This window comes from Microcebus murinus, chromosome 2 (genome assembly GCF_040939455.1).
Source record: "Microcebus murinus isolate Inina chromosome 2, M.murinus_Inina_mat1.0, whole genome shotgun sequence".
NCBI lineage: Eukaryota > Metazoa > Chordata > Mammalia > Primates > Cheirogaleidae > Microcebus > Microcebus murinus.
Genome location: NC_134105.1, coordinates 12514553 through 12529902, shown reverse-complemented (window position 1 = coordinate 12529902; position 15350 = coordinate 12514553). Strand labels below are relative to the sequence as shown.

Below are 15350 nucleotides of genomic sequence, written 5' to 3'. Positions count from 1 at the left end.
CAAGACTTCGTCTCTACTAAAATAGAAAGAAATTAATTGGCCAACTAATATATATAGAAAACATTAGCCAGGCATGGTGGGGCATGCCTGTAGTCCCAGCTACTCGGGAGGCTGAGGCAGAAGGATTACTTCAGCCCAGGAGATTGAGGTTGCTGTGAGCGAGGCTGACGCCATGGCACTCACTCTAGCCTGGACAACAAAGCAAGACTCTGTCATAAAAAAAAAAAAAAAAAAAGGCTGAAGCTGGGTCATTCTGAATGTGAAAAGAGATTGCATGAGGTGAGCCCAATGGATCAAGGGTCAAATCCGCCAAGTCCAGTTCTGGAGGCCACGCAAGGTGTATGCAAGGCCAGAATCGGCACCAGAGGAAGGGGGGGGGCGGGAAGCCGGGAGGCCAGGAGACTGGGGTGCACATGGCAGGAGAGTGAGAAGGCCACAGGATGCAGGGGGGCTGGGCGTCTGCTCGCCACTCTAAGGCCTGGGTCTAGACTCCGCCCCCCTCGCCCCTGCCCAGGCCCTGCCGCTGGGACCTTCCGAGAACCCTGGGTCAGCAGAGCCAGCTGGCGAGGAAAAGGACACAGGCATTGAACAAATTTATTCATGAGAAGACTCAGGGTCCGTCAGGGAGACCATCTACTGCTTACAAGCTCCAGAAGCTCTCGTCGGAACAGCGTGAGGGCCGGGGCACCCCCAGGCAGGGGGTGGTGGGCTGGCAGCCGCCCTGGGCACAGAAGGGCAGGCGCAGGCAGTTCTGGGGACTGGGGGACTTTCTTCACTGCCCACCTGCCCTGCCCTTCCCCCAGGTCCCACACCCCCGAGGGTTAAAGTGCAGCTGGGAGGGAGGAGGTGGGCAGAATTGGGGAGCTAGAGAGAGCCCTCGTTCCTCCTTGTCCTGGAGTTCCTTGAGGCTTGGCCAGAGTCCATGGCACCCAGGTCCTTCCTGGAACCTCTGGGTCAGGGAGATGACCCCCCACGTCCCTCTCCCTGTCTGATATTCAGAAAGAGCTTCGCCAAGAGGGTGGGGCTGGCTCCATCAGAAATGGGGGGCAGTGGGAGGCACTAAGATCTCTAAGAGGGAGAGGAGGGAGCGATGCTCTTCTTCAGAGGTGGCCTGGGGGGTCACCTCCACCCCTGGCCCGAGAAGACTCCTCCCTTTCCTCTCCCCCTCTTCCCCGCACCCCACACCAGGCAAGCCAAGGAAGCCAAAGAAAGGCCTAGAGAGCCTGGCTCCCAGCTCTCGTGCCATGAGTCAGCAGGGTCCTGCCCAGGCCTGACTCCCAAGCCACTCCATCGAGGGAAGCCACCTCAGTGCCCTGGGGAGATGCTTCCCTGGGCATAGGGAGCGGGTGGGAGGCCGCTGGGCAAAGCTGTGGGGCAGGAGCTTCTGCCAATGGCCTTCCCAGCCCAGGCCCTCCCTCAAGGCTGGGGCTGGCTAGGTGCCCACCCTCAGCCCAGGGCAGCTGTACCATCTGCACCCCCAGGGGTCCTGCCACCCCCAGGGGCTGTGTGAGCCTTAGCCTGGCTCCCGCCATCTTGGATGGCCTCAGGCCAACCTCAGCAGCTTAGGCAACTTCCTCTCCCTCCCCAGAGCACATCTCTAGAAGGCAGACAGGAAGAGATCCCCCCTCCACAGAAGAGCCCTGAAGACCTCTGCTTCCTCCCCCCACTCTTGAATATATTAAATTGTGCAGCTTGGCTCCAGCCCCTCCCCTTCAGATCTCCAAGGCAACCAGGCAGCATTCCAAGTCCAAGTCTGAATCCAAGTCCATCCAGTGCCAAAGGGGGGCTTCAGCCTCTCCCCTCACCCTTCCCCAGAGGGTGAGACCCAACATTCCACAGGGGGACGAGAGGGGAGGACGGGTTAGGGGGCCTCAGTCCTCAGCCCCCTCTTCCTCGGTGTGGGGGGCCCCAGGCGGGTCCTCGGGCTCAGGGGTCTGCCCACCAGGGTGGGGGTGGGGGTGGGGGTGGGGATGGGTGCCAGGCTGGGAGCCCAGCCCGTCCTCGCCCTGCACGTAGACGCTCAGCCCCTCGTGACTGGGCTCCTTGCCGCAGGCCTGGCAGCTGCAGTGCAGGATCTTCTCCACCAGCTTGTCCACCCTGGGCACCTCCTCGTGGCCGGGGCACTCCAAGGTCACCTGCGGAGGGCAGGAGAGAAGGAGAGGGATGTTTCCAAAGGCCCTAAGAGTAATAACTTCCTCACGGGACCAAGAATCCCAGAGCCCACCTGTGACACCCGGGTTAGCTGTGACACCCAGGTTAGCTCTGGGGTCCCGTCTGGGGAGAGGGGGATCAGGCCCTTGCAGGAGCCACCTGACTTGCCTCCTCACATCCAGTCCTGCCACGTTCCTATCCATCCCCCACAGCAGCTGCAAGGCCTTTCCCTGCTTAAAATACCCAGTGCTCCCCACTGCACTTGGAGAAAAGTCCTGACTCCTTACTAAGACCACCCAGGGCCTGCAGGCGCCACTGGCTGACCCCTCCACCCGTGACCTTGCACTGTCCCGCCAACTCTGTCTCAGAGACACCACACATGCTGTTCCTGCTGCCTGGAAGGTTCTTGCCCAACGCATCCCCCTATGACCTGCCTCAAACTCTGCCCAGTACGTGCTAAACTCAGCCTTCGGGTCTGAACACAGACATCATTTCCTCAGAAGAGCCCCGTCCCAAGCCTCCAGCCAGCTGAGGCTCACCTTGTAGGAACCCCATCTGCATCCTGCCCTCCTTCTGTCACTACACTTCTAATTATCCCTCCTTCTTTCCTCCCTCCCTTCCTTCCTTCCACAGAGCACCTACCCTGCACCTGCTCTGGGGACGCAAGGGCAGGCGTGGTCCCTCAAGGCACTCAGGGTCCAGTGGGGGAAAGAGACTTGTCAAAATCACCCAGATGCGGGTGGAGGACTGCAGATGTGGCAGAGGGCCAGAGTGGAGGCATGCAGTGCTCTGAGAGCCAGCGGTGCAGGGACCTGACCCAGCCAGGGGGCCTGGAAAGGGGCCCTGAGGGAATGATGCTTGAGCCAAGAGCAGAAGAATGAGTGGAAGGTAACCAGGTGAGGTGGATGAAGAGGAGAAAGGTATTCCAAGCAGGGAAAAGAACATGTGCAAAGGCCCTGTGGTGGCAGCAAGCAGAGCAGGGATGAGAGGCTGAAAGGAGGCGAGCTGGTATCAAGCGTCAAGCAGGGGGCAGGCAAGACGAGACCAGAAAGACTGGTGAGCCAGACACTGCCCGACCTTGTGGGCATGGCAAAGATTTTGGTCACATCCTATAACACTAGGAAGCCACTAAAAGGACTTCAGCCCATGGCATCAGATGAGAGCTTCAGAAAGACCCCTTGTCCTGTACAAGTTGGTGTCAGGCTTGTGAGCCATCCTGTGGCAAGGACCACATCTGTATTCCCAGCACAAGCCTTGCCTCCTACACACGGCGGGGTTCCTGCTAAGTGCTTGTGGCTACCTGCTGCAGCGCAGGAGGCCAGGGAGAAAGGCCGAGGCCAGCGCAGGCTCTGGGCCAAGGCTGGGCAGGGGTGGAGGGGGCGATACTCACAATCTCCCACATGGACTGGGCTGGCATGCAGGAGTCACAGTGCACCAGGGACTCTGTAGACTGCGGGAAGGTGTTGGGGACACTGTAGCTGAAACACTGTCCCAGGCACGCCCTGTGGAAGGAGAGGTCACCATGCCTGTGTCCCCAGGGTGGAGGCAGGCACAGGCAGCCCTGGCCCTCTCCCTTCCTCTTGGGCCCCTCTCCTCATCCCCCCCGCCCACCGCTGGGCCCCACCTGTTCTGGATGGGCTTGGCCTCACAGCCGCTGTGGCCCACAATCTGGGTGATGTTCTTGGCTTCACACCAGGCACTCTTGTCCGGGAACAGTGCCAGCTTGTTGATGGGCGGTGGGGCAGCCAGCAGCATGGCAGGGAGGACGGCCCCCACCAGGACCCGAAGCATCATGCCCGTGGCCTCCAGAGCCCTGGAACTGAGCACAGGTGGCAGCTCTCAGCTGGGCCCGGGGGGCTGGGCCGTGAGAGGTGGTGGTGTTACGAGCATGCACTCTGGCATCTGACTTCTCGGCTCAAATCCCAGCTCTCCCACTTACTAACCAAGTGCAACCTTGGGCAAGTTATGTCTCCTCTCTGAACCTCAGAATTGGGGTTGTTCATAGCACCTGCATCAGATGGGTGTTGGGAAGATTAAATGAAGTATTAAACGAGCCTAACAGTTAATACACATTCTGCTGGGGAGAGGAGGGGCATGGGCAGTATACGTAACCTTAACACTTGTACCCCCATAATACGCTAAAATAAATAAATAAAATATATTTAAAAAATAAAATATTAAAAAAATACACATTCTGCTATTCATGTATGTGTTTGTTAATTTTATAACTTATGTTGCCTTTGGCGAGTTAATTTTTTTTTTTTAGACAGTTTCACTTTGTGCCCAGGCTAGAGTGAGTGCCATGGCATCAGCCTAGCTCACAGCAACCTCAAACTCCTGGGCTCAAGCAATCCTCCTGCCTCAGCCTCCCGAGTAGCTGGGACTACAGGCATGCGCCACCATGCCCGGCTAGTTTTTTGTATATATATTTTTAGTTGGCTAATTAATTTCTTTCTATTTTTAGTAGAGGCGGGGTCTCGCTCAGGCTGGTTTCGAACTCCTGACCTCGAGCGATCCGCCCACCTCAGCCTCCCAGAGTGCTAGGATTACAGGCGTGAGCCACCGCGCCCAGCCTCCGCGAGTTACTTTTTATCTTCATGCCTCGGCTTCTTCATCTAAAAAAGGGAGCCGGTGATAGCGTGCACAGCAAAGGATTGCTGCAATTGCTAAACAAGACACTAAGTGATGAGGTGTTAAACACACATCAGCTCCCTTTCTCTCTTTGATGTGGGTCGTCCAGGGAAACACACACAAAACTGTCCACGCATCCTTGCAGGGGCTTCCCACCCACCACGTCTCCTTGAAAGCCACCGCCACAGGTGCCAGGATCCTGGGGGAGTCACAGTGGAGTCGCAGCTAACTTTGATCCCCGTCCTGCAGCGAAGCCCTGTGCCACCTTGGCGGGCTGGACCGCATGCAAAAAAACTAACCCGGAAGCAGACAGCACGTCTCGCTAGGACGCCCCACCAGAGCCTCAAGCACACCAGAGCCTCTCACGCACATCATGACCCGCAGCCCCGTCCTAACCTGGAGCAGGAGCCCATCAGAGCCAAGCACTTGAGCCCACTGCGGCTGATCCGCAAATTCCCCTGCTGGGGGAGGAAGGGCTAAGACACCAAGACCACGCCGGAACGTGCCAGAAGGTGGCGCTGCAGGGCAGTCTGTGTGTACAGCATTCCGCTCAGAGGGGACTCTGCTCCCCACCCCATGCCCCAACTTTATCCCCCAAAGGTGCCACCCACACCCGCCACTTCAGAAAGTGCGGGGCAGGGAGGCTTCGGAGAGATGCAGAAAGGACAGCAGTGCCTGCAAGGGGTCCCCAAACCCTCTAAGGACAAGACGCTGGAGAAAGGGCACTGGACCCAAACATGCTGTGCGAACAAAACACTCAGGCCTCAGTTTCCCCACCTGTAAAATGAGTGAGGTGACATAGAGCAGTGGTTTCCAAACCTGATAGGTCATCAGAATTCCCTGGGGACAGGTGGAGTGAAAATCCTAGGGTGGGATGGGATTCTGCATGTTTAACCAGCTTCCCGCGTGGCTCTGACATGCAGCCGGGCTAGGAACCACTCCAGTCCACACGGTCTGGGATTCTGTGTCTTGGGACGGTCCCCAGAGGGGTCTGGGTGAGGCTGAAGAGGGAGGAAGGGCCAGACCGCAGTCCCACTGGCCCCACTGAAGCCCAGCACCAGGGGTCAGATGTCCCACACAGGAAAACCCTTCCCTGGGGTGATGGGGGTGGCACAGCCAGGCACTTTGCAAAGTGGCCGGGGAGGGAGTGTGGAGGCGCACTGGCTGAGGGGGCTTCCAGGGAGGGTCCGGGCCAGCCTACAGGCTCCCCCGCAGGGAGTTCCCTTCCACTCAGCCCCTCCAGCGGGTCTCCATCTGCAGGGACCCCGGTGCCTGGGTGAGCCGGCTCCCCGCCCAGGGAGGGAGAGCAGCTGGAGGAGAGGCCAGACAGTCTGCCCCGTCCCAAGTGAGTTCCTGTCACACTCCAGGCTCTCACCCACACATTTCCGGTCTCAAAGCCCGTGTTTTCAGTACAACCACATCCTAACAAAATAGAATGGGCTCCTTCCTAACTGGCAGCCTAACAGAGTTTTCAACAGGCTTGGCATCCAGAGGCTTCCTCACCCCTCACAGGTCCTCTGCCCTCTGAGGCGGGGACTGACCACAGCACACCTGAAGGGGGCCCAGAGGCCCATTTAAGGTCCCCTATAGACCTCAGCTAGGCCTATACCCGACCCATCTCGATTCCTTAGGAACAGGTCAGGTGGGGCCAGGGAGGCGACTGGGGCAGGGAGTGACGCTGAGGTTTCCTCGGATCTGGAATTGACACCGGGGCTGAGACCATGAAGCCTGGACGAGAGCACACAGGTCTGACTGCGGTTGGAATTAGGACAGGTGAGAACTGAGGCCGTGGGTCAGGACCCGGCGACAGTCAGTAGAGGAGAGACTGGGGTTAAAGTGAGTAACAGGGCTTACTGGGAGTTGGGGTAATGGTGAGTTTGGGGAGGAGGCTGCTGTCTGGAGATCAGGAACTGGTTATTGGGGTGACATCGTGGTAGAAGTGGAGGAGAAATGAGATAAACTGAGGCAGAAGATCACCTCCCTTACCTTCCTCCCTTTTCAGTGCACAGCTGAGTTGATCGCAAGGGCCTGCTGCGCCCACAGAGGGGCGCTGTACCCCAACTCACCAGGCTCTCAGCAGGGCACTGGGGGCCACACTCTGCTTCCCAGGCCAGCAGCTCCAAGCCCCGGCACGCGGCCTGGGCTCCCCCCAAAAGCAGGGACCCTGGAGTCCCCAACATTTGAATCCCAGCCCGCCCACCTAGGAGCCGTGTGACTTCCAGAAGTAAGTTCATCCCTCAGAACCTACCTTCCTCAGCCCTAAAACGGGGAGCATGGTCCCCTCCTTGGAGAACCGGGAGGATCAAATGAAAGCAGTCAGCACCCAGCAGGCACCCGCTAAGGCCAGCTCTGCCCCCCAGGGGATCATGGGAAAGGCCGGGCTGGCATCAGAGCCAAGGCAGGGCTGGAACGGGAGGCGGCAAGGATGCCAGGTGAAGCCTCTCCCACACACGCCTGCCATCTCGACACACCCGCCTCCTCCCACCCAGCCCCCCAGATCCCACGCTGCCCCCCAACAGTGGGGTGGGCTCTTGGCTAGCAGGTTTTACTTTTTGTTGGTTTATGCTTTTTTGTTTTTTCTAGCAGCAACTCAGCTAATTTTTTTTTTAAACAGCAATCAGACCTTCCTTCCTGAGCCTTGAGAGCCTCACCCAGATTCTCAACCCTTCCTCCCTGCCCTGAAGGTCACACAGCAAGTCATGGGACTCCCAGAAAGGCAGGGCGGGGGAGGAAGTCAGAGATCTTCCAGGCCAGCTCCCCCCGGCTTTGCAGAGGGGTCGTCCCAAGGGCCCCCAGCACGGCGGGCAAAGCAGTGCCCTTGCCCGGGCCATGCAGTTCCCCGCAGCTCCACACTCACTCCCTGAGCACCTTCCAGGACAGCGGGGAGAGAGGGGAGGGAGAGGGCTGAGGCCCCAAATCCTGTACCCACCCAGGAGCTCAGAGCCCCAGGGGGGGTGCAGGGAAGTGGGTTCAGAGGAGCGGTTTTGAGTCGAGCAGTCAGAGATGCCGGCCGAGAGGGGAGCAGAGGTCCTTCGTTCTGCATTAAATACAGGATTGCAGTGACATCGCTTGCCCGTGCATCGCTTAATAGCAGGGATATATTCTCAGAAATGCGTCACTAGGCAGTTTGTTCATCGGGTGGGACATTGCAGAAGGACACTTACACAAACCTGGGTGGCAGAGCCTACTACATGCCCCGGCTGTGTGGTGTAGCCTGTCACTCCCAGGCCACAAGCCTGCATAGCACGTTACTGGTCTGAATCCTGTAGGCCACTGCAACACGATGGTTGGTGTTTGTGCATCTGAACATATCTCAACATAGAAAAAAGGTACAGTAAAAATACAAGATTCTAATCTCATGGGACCACCGTCTTCTATGTGGTCTGTCGTTACGAGGTGCATGCGCGTGTACTAATTTATCCGGGCCTTGCAACAACCCCGTGAGATAGATCCCGTTCCTCTCCTCATTCTATAGCTGAAGATATTGAAGCGCAGAGAGGTTCAGAGACTTGCTGGAGGTCACACGAGCAGAAAATAGAAGAACTGGGACCAAACCTGGACAGGAGCAGTTTACGCCCCACTACGCTTGCCGATGGAGAGGTTCACAGAAGAGAAAGAGGCGAGAAAGAATGGAACCTGGAGCTGGGGTGAGGCCTGGGGCTCCCCGCCGCTGCCCCGCGGACTGTGCCTCGATTCTGGTTAGCGCTGCGGTGTGCAGCCACTGTCCGGGCTGGAAGCTTGCAGGCCCACGGACCAGAGTTCAAATCCAGCTCCTGACCCCCCGGCCGGCAGACTAGACTCCCCAGCGTGAGGCCCTGGCTCTCGGAGCCTTAGAAAGGTATGACACTATCCTTCCTCACAGCGGTGCTATGAGGCTTAGCCAAGGTGTTCTCAGCATGGGGGGGAGTGGGGGGAAGCTTCTTACCACCTGGCCCAGCAGTCACCCCCCAAATCCAAGTGCTCGGGTTCCTCAGAGGCCTCCAGCAAATGCCTGACACACTCTGAGCTGCTGTCACACAGAAAGGAGGTCCCCCAGGGGGCAACACCGGCGGACCTATTTTGGCATCGTGGAAACTGAGGCACCCATCTCTCCCACTCTGGGGAAGAGGGCAGTGAACAAACTCGGTCCCCCTGCCCTGGTGGCTCCCCTGGAAGCCTTGCCTCAGAGGGTCCCTCGGGAAGGCCAGGGAGGTGGGGCCTTCGGGGCCTCTCCCCTGAGACACTTGCCAAAAACTCAGACGCCCGGCCCGCCCTGGAGAGTCTGAACCCCCAGGCCTGGGGTGTGACCGGGACATCTGAATGTGCTCCCCACGTGATTCTGATGCCAGTCGGGCCAGGAGCAGCGGGCCCCAGGCCCCCAGGAAAGGAACCCCTATTAACAGCACTGCTGACAGGGGCTCCCAGCTCCAGCACCTGGGTCCTAGTCCTGGCTGGACTGGCATCCCAGTCCCTGGACTGGCATCTGTGCACCTGAAGGGCCTGGATGTCAAGGAGCTCCTCCTCCCTACCGCCCGCCCACGGGAAGCCCTTTATAGAGCAAGGAGTTGATTTTGTAAAACAAAATCAGTTTTGTTTCTTTGGGTTGCTTCTTCTCAGTTGCTTCTTTGGGTAAATCTGAATATTCAGGGTCACTGAGGCAGAGTACACCAGGACTCTCAACTGTGTCTACACACCCCAGTCTCTCTCACACACACCAAAGCAGGTGTACCCCAAACCCACCTGCACCCCTACTGACCACATCATAACTCATACATAACCACACACATCTAGAAACATGGGTATATACACACAGGAAAACACATACCATGCAAGCACACGCGTGCACATGCACACACACACACACCAGCTTTTCCTGCTACGGTTCCCAGCAACCCGCCCAGGGCAGGAGCCGTGCAGGGCAGGGCTGCCCATCCAGCCTGAATGCACGCCCCACATGCTAGCGCTAAGGGTGACATGTACTGAGGACTCGCCCTGTGACAGGCAGCCTCTCCAGAGCTTTCCGTGGACTCTGCCATTTAATCCTCACAGCCGCCTTGTGAGATGAGGTATTATCGCTATCCCCACTTTGCAGATGAGGAAACTGAGGCACAGAAAGGTTAAAATGGCTGAGCTAAGATTCAAACCCGGGTCTGTCCTATTATAGTCGGGAAGAATGGAGGAGACCCAGACCCTGCCTTCAAGATGGGGGGAAAGGGGGCCGAGGGGGGAGGGGGAGCATCTAGTTTGAAAAACAAGCCACAACCGCAGGAGCTTATTTTGTGTATTTCGACGCCCCCAGTGCTGAGCCTGCAGGTAGAGCATCCATCCCAGTCAGTTGGGACGAAGGTGGGAAAGGTTCCCGGAGGAGGTTCTGGAAGCAGGAACTGAAGCTGGGAGGCAGAGGCGCCCTTTCTACTGAGGACTGGCCAGCCCTGCCCTCCATGGCCCCTGCCCTGGGCTGGCTGGTGGGAAAGGCAGCGGGAATGTGTGTGTGTGTGTGGGGGGGTGTTTGTGAGCTTGCGTGGTGTGCGTTTTCCTGTGTGTATATGCCCATGAGTCTGTATGCATATGCTTGTGTGTATGTGTGTTACTACCATGTGTTCATTAAGGGCACAGGTGGGTTTGGGGTACACCCGCTTCTGTGTGTGTGAGAGCGACCTCAGTCTGGGGTAGTATCTGCCCCAGTGATGTGGATTTAGGGGAAGCATCAAGGTGAAACTCAAGCGAATGACACGAGTTGGGACTTTATAAACTGTCGAGTGCTGCCCAACGCACTGGCCTGCCAGGAACTGGGAGGAAAATCCCAGCAGACTGTAACCCTTGGGCCACTGATAAGACAGGGTCCAGGCGAGGCCAGCCTCCTCCAGAATCCAACTTGGAGAAAACAGGCTCTGCCCAGCGCCAGCATGGGTGCGGAGGGTGTGCCGGCTGTGGCCGCAGCCCTAGGCTTGGGGATTGGCGAGGGTGGGGCAATCACTCCAGATCTTGGAGTGAGTACAGGGACTTCCTTGAATGGTGCAACTGCAAATGTGGCTCTGGGAAGGGGCAATGCAGTGTCAGCCCTGGGGATCCCCCTCGCCCAGATCAGGCTCCAGCCCTGGTCAGCCCTGCAGGGTTTCCTGGGCCGGCCCTGGGGTCTGAGGACAGTTCTGGCCAAAGCGCATTCACTGGCTCACTGTGCCTGGAGGCCTCATGGTTGCACACGGAGCCACTGGCCATTTGCTTCACCTTCCTAAACCTCACAATCGCCACCTGTACAATGGGCGGCATGGCCTGGGAATGTGCGTTTCGGCAGCTTCCCTTGGGAAGAGCACTCCTTAAGGCCACAGTGATTCCACGACCCCAGTCTCACCACAGGGCGGCTTCCTTCCTTCCTTCAGCCCCGGGGAGGCTCTGGGCCAGGCAGAGCATGCACCAACCGTCCAAACCCATGCCACCCAGGCCTGCCTGTCTCTGCAGGGCAGCTCCACCTTCCAACTCTGGCTACCTCTGTGCCAGCCCCCAGCCCAGGCCACAGCCCTCCTACCCTCAGACCCTCCTGCCCGCAGACCAAAACCAGTCTCCAAAACAAATCCATGCTAATGAGCGGCTGCAGGGCTCTCCGCACATCTGCTCAGCAGAAGTCCCACTGCAGACCTCACCAACAGCCCTGCTCACTCGCTCCAGCAGCCTCCGACCCTTGGGGCTGGGGGTGGAGGGGAACTAAACCCGGTCTGAAATTCCATTTTAAAATAATGAGGCCACATCCCTGGCTAATGCAGAGCACCCATTGCTCTGTCCATCCTCCGACATTCAGGCCCAGGAGAGAGAGGTCCAGCTTGCAGGGGTGGGAGGAGAGGGGTGGGGGGTCACCAAGGAGGTGCTGCAGCCTTGTCTTTTCTTTGGCCCCAACTCAAGGCAAACCACGCCAGGCAGCCCCTGCATCTGGGGGGTCTTGGGAGACGCGATTCCACAGTAACAAAGGGTGAGGGGCTCCTTGTTGACAAATTGCTTCGCCACCCATGCCCCGCCAGCACCCAGTCTTTGGACCCCTGTTCCAGCTCCAGTCCGGACCCCTGTTTTCCTGGGGTGCCCCTAGTTACAGGCTGGTGGCCCCCAGCTGGGCGAGGGCCCCGGAAAGCCTGCAAATGTGGCCTTCTCCCCTGACGCCCGCCAACCCCGGCCACGCCACGGCAGGCAGCGGCCCCACTGCCGGGGCTTGTAAAAGATCGGAACGGCCCTGCCCTGGGAGCGGCGGGCAGGTGGCGGCGGCAGGGCCCTGTCGTCCAGGCTGCCTCGCGGGGGTGGGATTCTTAAGAAAACTGAGCCGCGGAAAGGCTGGCTCTCCCTGCCCCAGAGTCGGTTCTGGGGACGACCCCGGCCGGCTGGGGCAGGCGGGAGGCGGGGTGGCTTGGCGTCTTTACCGGGTCTGGCGGGCTGAGCGTGGCCCCGCTGGGGGGGCGAGCCTCCCGCGCTGGGGACTGTCGGGCCGGAGGGCGGCGGTCGGGACGCGCGGCACGGAGCGGGACTCCCACGGAGGGCAGCGCGGAGACGGGGAGCGGGGGAGGACACATAAAGGCGCGACCCCAGGGAAACTGAAAACCGGGGCAGGGCGGACAGAAGGACGGGGCAGAAGCAGGGAACGTGAGGGGCGGAAACGGCGACGCAGACAGACTCGCAGACGGGGAGACCGAGACGGGGACGGGCAAGAGGGGGCAGAAACGGAGCTGAGAGGCCCGGGCAGAGCCGGGGGACAGCGAGCCCGGCGGCCCCCGCTCGGCGACGCGTCCCCTCCCTCCTCCGCTCTCTCCGGGCCGCGGAAACTCCGACCAAGAATCGGCACCCCGCGGCCAGTCGGGGTCGGGCTCCGGGCGCAGCGGCGCCCCCGCCACCCCGTGCCGTGCCCACGTCCCAGCGCCCGCGTCCGGAGGCGCCCGTCCGGCCCTGGGCTCCGGGCTCGGCGCTGGCACCTCCGCCCGGTGCCCGCGGTGGCCGGACGCGCCGGGGCGCAGCTCGCGGCAGGGGGCGCGGCGCAGCCCCCGCGGCCGAAGCCTCTGGAAGCCGGGCGCCCGCGTGCCGGCCCGGGAGGGACTTACCGCGCGCGCCCGCCGGTCCTGCGGAGCTGGGTGCGGGTCGCGGGCCGGAGCCCGGCTGCTGGGCGAGGCGGCCGGCAGCGCTGGCGGCGGCCCCGCGAGGCTCGGCTGGGCTGCGCTGCGCCGTCTGCGGCCCCGGGCGGGCGCGCGGCGCGGGGAGCGGCGAGCGGAGCGGCTCCGACGTCAGGGTGTCTCCGCTCCAAATAGGGAGCGAGGGCGGGGGCAGCGAGGGGAGGGACGCGCGAAGAAAGAGCGGGCGGGCGGGCGCGCGCGGCCGCTCCCTCCCGGCGCGCAGGAGGGGCGCCGCGGCCCCCGGGTCCGCCTCTCCCCGCCCGCCCGCCAGCTCCGGGCCGGCTTCGGCGCGCTCCGACGGCGCGGCACCGCGGCCGGACGCCCGGCCGGCGCCCGAGGCACAGGGCAGCGAGCCGGGCCCGGCCGTTCCAAGCGCCCTCCCTGGTTCCTCTGCCCTTCCACTTCCCTCCGCCCGGCTTTCCGCGAGTCTGAGCCGTCAGGCCGTGCCAGGCCTCCGGTGACAAAGATGGAGGGGTCCTCTTTGTGGGAACCCGGCTTCGCAGTCTTGCCCGGAGAGAGTGGCGCTCCAGCCCGCCGGCACCGGGAGTCCGTCCTCACTCGCAGACCATATACGGTGCGCAGCTCCCGGGCATGCGACCGGGTTCAAGTCCGTGCTGTTTGTACCCTAGGTCACTCAACCTCCGCCCAGTGTCACCGAGTGTCACTCGACTTCCGATCGGCTCCAGGCACTTGGTTTAAGCATCCCGAGAAGGGTCCGAGAGTCCCAGGAAGGACTGTTATTAGGAACTAAGAACGCCAGCAGATGGACTCACCTCTCTGGCTCCAGGGAAGAGCGGAGCGCCTGGGCCAGCGTCCAGCCTCCCCTGGCGGCGTGGGGGGACCCATCTAATCAGTGGGCACTTGGGTGGTTGCAGCCGTGCCTTCTCTGTTCTGTGCGTTCAACGGAGTGGGAAAATAGCTCTGCTCCAGGGAAGCGATAGCCCAGGGACACTACTGTGAGATTTGGAGATTTTGCCTTACATCATAGTTATCTGTATCCATATAGTTTGTCCAGCTTGGCTGGAATCTTCCAGACGGACCAGCCCCGCTCATATGACGTCATGAGGTTGCCGAGCCTCCTGGGGGCTGCTAGAGGCCTGCTGGGAGCCCCATAGTATGTTCCACCTGTCTGCACGCTGCAAACCCAGCCTGCGTCTCCATGCCCCCTGGCTGCCGCCTGTGCTTTCCCTCTGCCTGGACCCCCTTCCCCTCCTCTCGCCTCCTGGTAAACATCCTTCAAGCCTTCCCAAGACCCTCACAGGAAGCACAAACTTCTCCCTCCTCCGCTGAGCTCCTGGAGCACAGGACAATGCCAAGTTCCCTCTAGAATAGTTGTGTGAGTCTCCTTCCTCCACTGGGCAGGGGTCACATGTTTATTTCAGTGTCCCCAGTGCTTAAGGTGGGGCCAGATGAGATGTACAATGTATTTGGGTGAATCAAGTAATTATTGTCCCTCATAGATGAAGCACAGAGCAGTCTTCCCATAATGGCTACTGTAATAATAACTGTAACGGCTCCCATGTATTGAGCACCTTGCTATGTGCCTGGTCCCATTCTAAGCACTTTCCAGTCTCACAATAAATCTGAGATAAACAGTATCGTTTATAAGTGAAAAAAACCAAGGCCTAGAGAGAGGTTAAGTAACTCACCTGAAGTCACGCAGTAAGGGGCCATGCCAGCTATTGTCTATTGGATGACCATGTACAGCAGAAACCAGCCTCCCTGCATTGTACACATAGGCACTCAGGAAATATTCACGTTTTGCAGGCGAAGTTTACCACCACCATTCATGTGGACCCTGGGCGAGGCGGCTCCTGCATGGCAGGAAACTGACTGTGGAGCTTACTGAACCTCGTCACATCGCACACGGCCAGTGGCAGAAGCTAGGACTCCCAGGCAGTGCGAGAGTGCAGCCCGTCGTTCTCAGACACCGGTCACCTAGTCAAGGACGTGGGCTTTGGAGTTGAGTCACATCTGTCTGGTGAAGATTAATAACTATGGTAGGGCTACAATATGGGCAAGGGGCCTGGCAGGTGACTTAGTAATAATGTCATACATTTTGTGCCAGACATTATGCACAGCGCTATGTCTGCTTTATCTCATCTAATCCTTACTACAATCCCATCATTGTTCCCATTTTACAGGTGAGAAAAATCGAGGTACCAAAAAAGTATAGCTCCCTGCCCGAGACCACATTGCTAGTGACTGGACTTGAACCCAGGCCCATCATTGCCAAAGCCCATGCTCCCGTGCCCACCACACCCTCGAGGGGGCCCCAGCGCCCCTCCTGTCAGGCTGCAGTGGGGCTGCTGCAGCAACGGGACCCAGGGCAGTGGCCCCCCACCCCCACCCCCTGGGAAAGGCAGAACCAGTCACGTCAGAGGCTCCAAGCTCGAGGAGATGCACCTGGTTGGCAGCAGCGTCCCAGCTGCCCCAACAGGCCTG

The 15350-nt window shown here is 59.8% G+C and overlaps 1 protein-coding gene across 1 annotated transcript; it reads right to left on the bottom strand.

The window, feature by feature from the left end:
- Positions 1-575: 575 nt before the first annotated feature.
- NBL1 (NBL1, DAN family BMP antagonist) lies at positions 576-13005 on the bottom strand. Its single transcript, XM_012787683.2, has 4 exons — positions 12837-13005; positions 3776-3970; positions 3542-3653; positions 576-2135 (listed from the first exon to the last, which is right to left on the bottom strand). The coding sequence occupies exons 2-4, from the start codon at positions 3943-3945 to the stop codon at positions 1872-1874; spliced, it is 546 nt and encodes a 181-aa protein (XP_012643137.1). The 5' UTR covers positions 3946-3970; positions 12837-13005; the 3' UTR covers positions 576-1871.
- Positions 13006-15350: the final 2345 nt, after the last annotated feature.

What these genes read in the sequence shown, in the direction of transcription:
- NBL1 (XM_012787683.2), bottom strand. Translation starts at nt 3,945, where the DNA reads ATGATGCTTCGGGTCCTGGTGGGGGCCGTCCTCCCTGCCATGCTGCTG. An exon ending in GCCAAGCCCATCCAGAACAG is followed by an intron (nt 3,654 to 3,775) that starts GTGGGGCCCAGC and finishes CTCCTTCCACAG; the next exon opens with GGCGTGCCTGGGACAGTGTT. An exon ending in CCCAGTCCATGTGGGAGATT is followed by an intron (nt 2,136 to 3,541) that starts GTGAGTATCGCC and finishes TGCCCTCCGCAG; the next exon opens with GTGACCTTGGAGTGCCCCGG.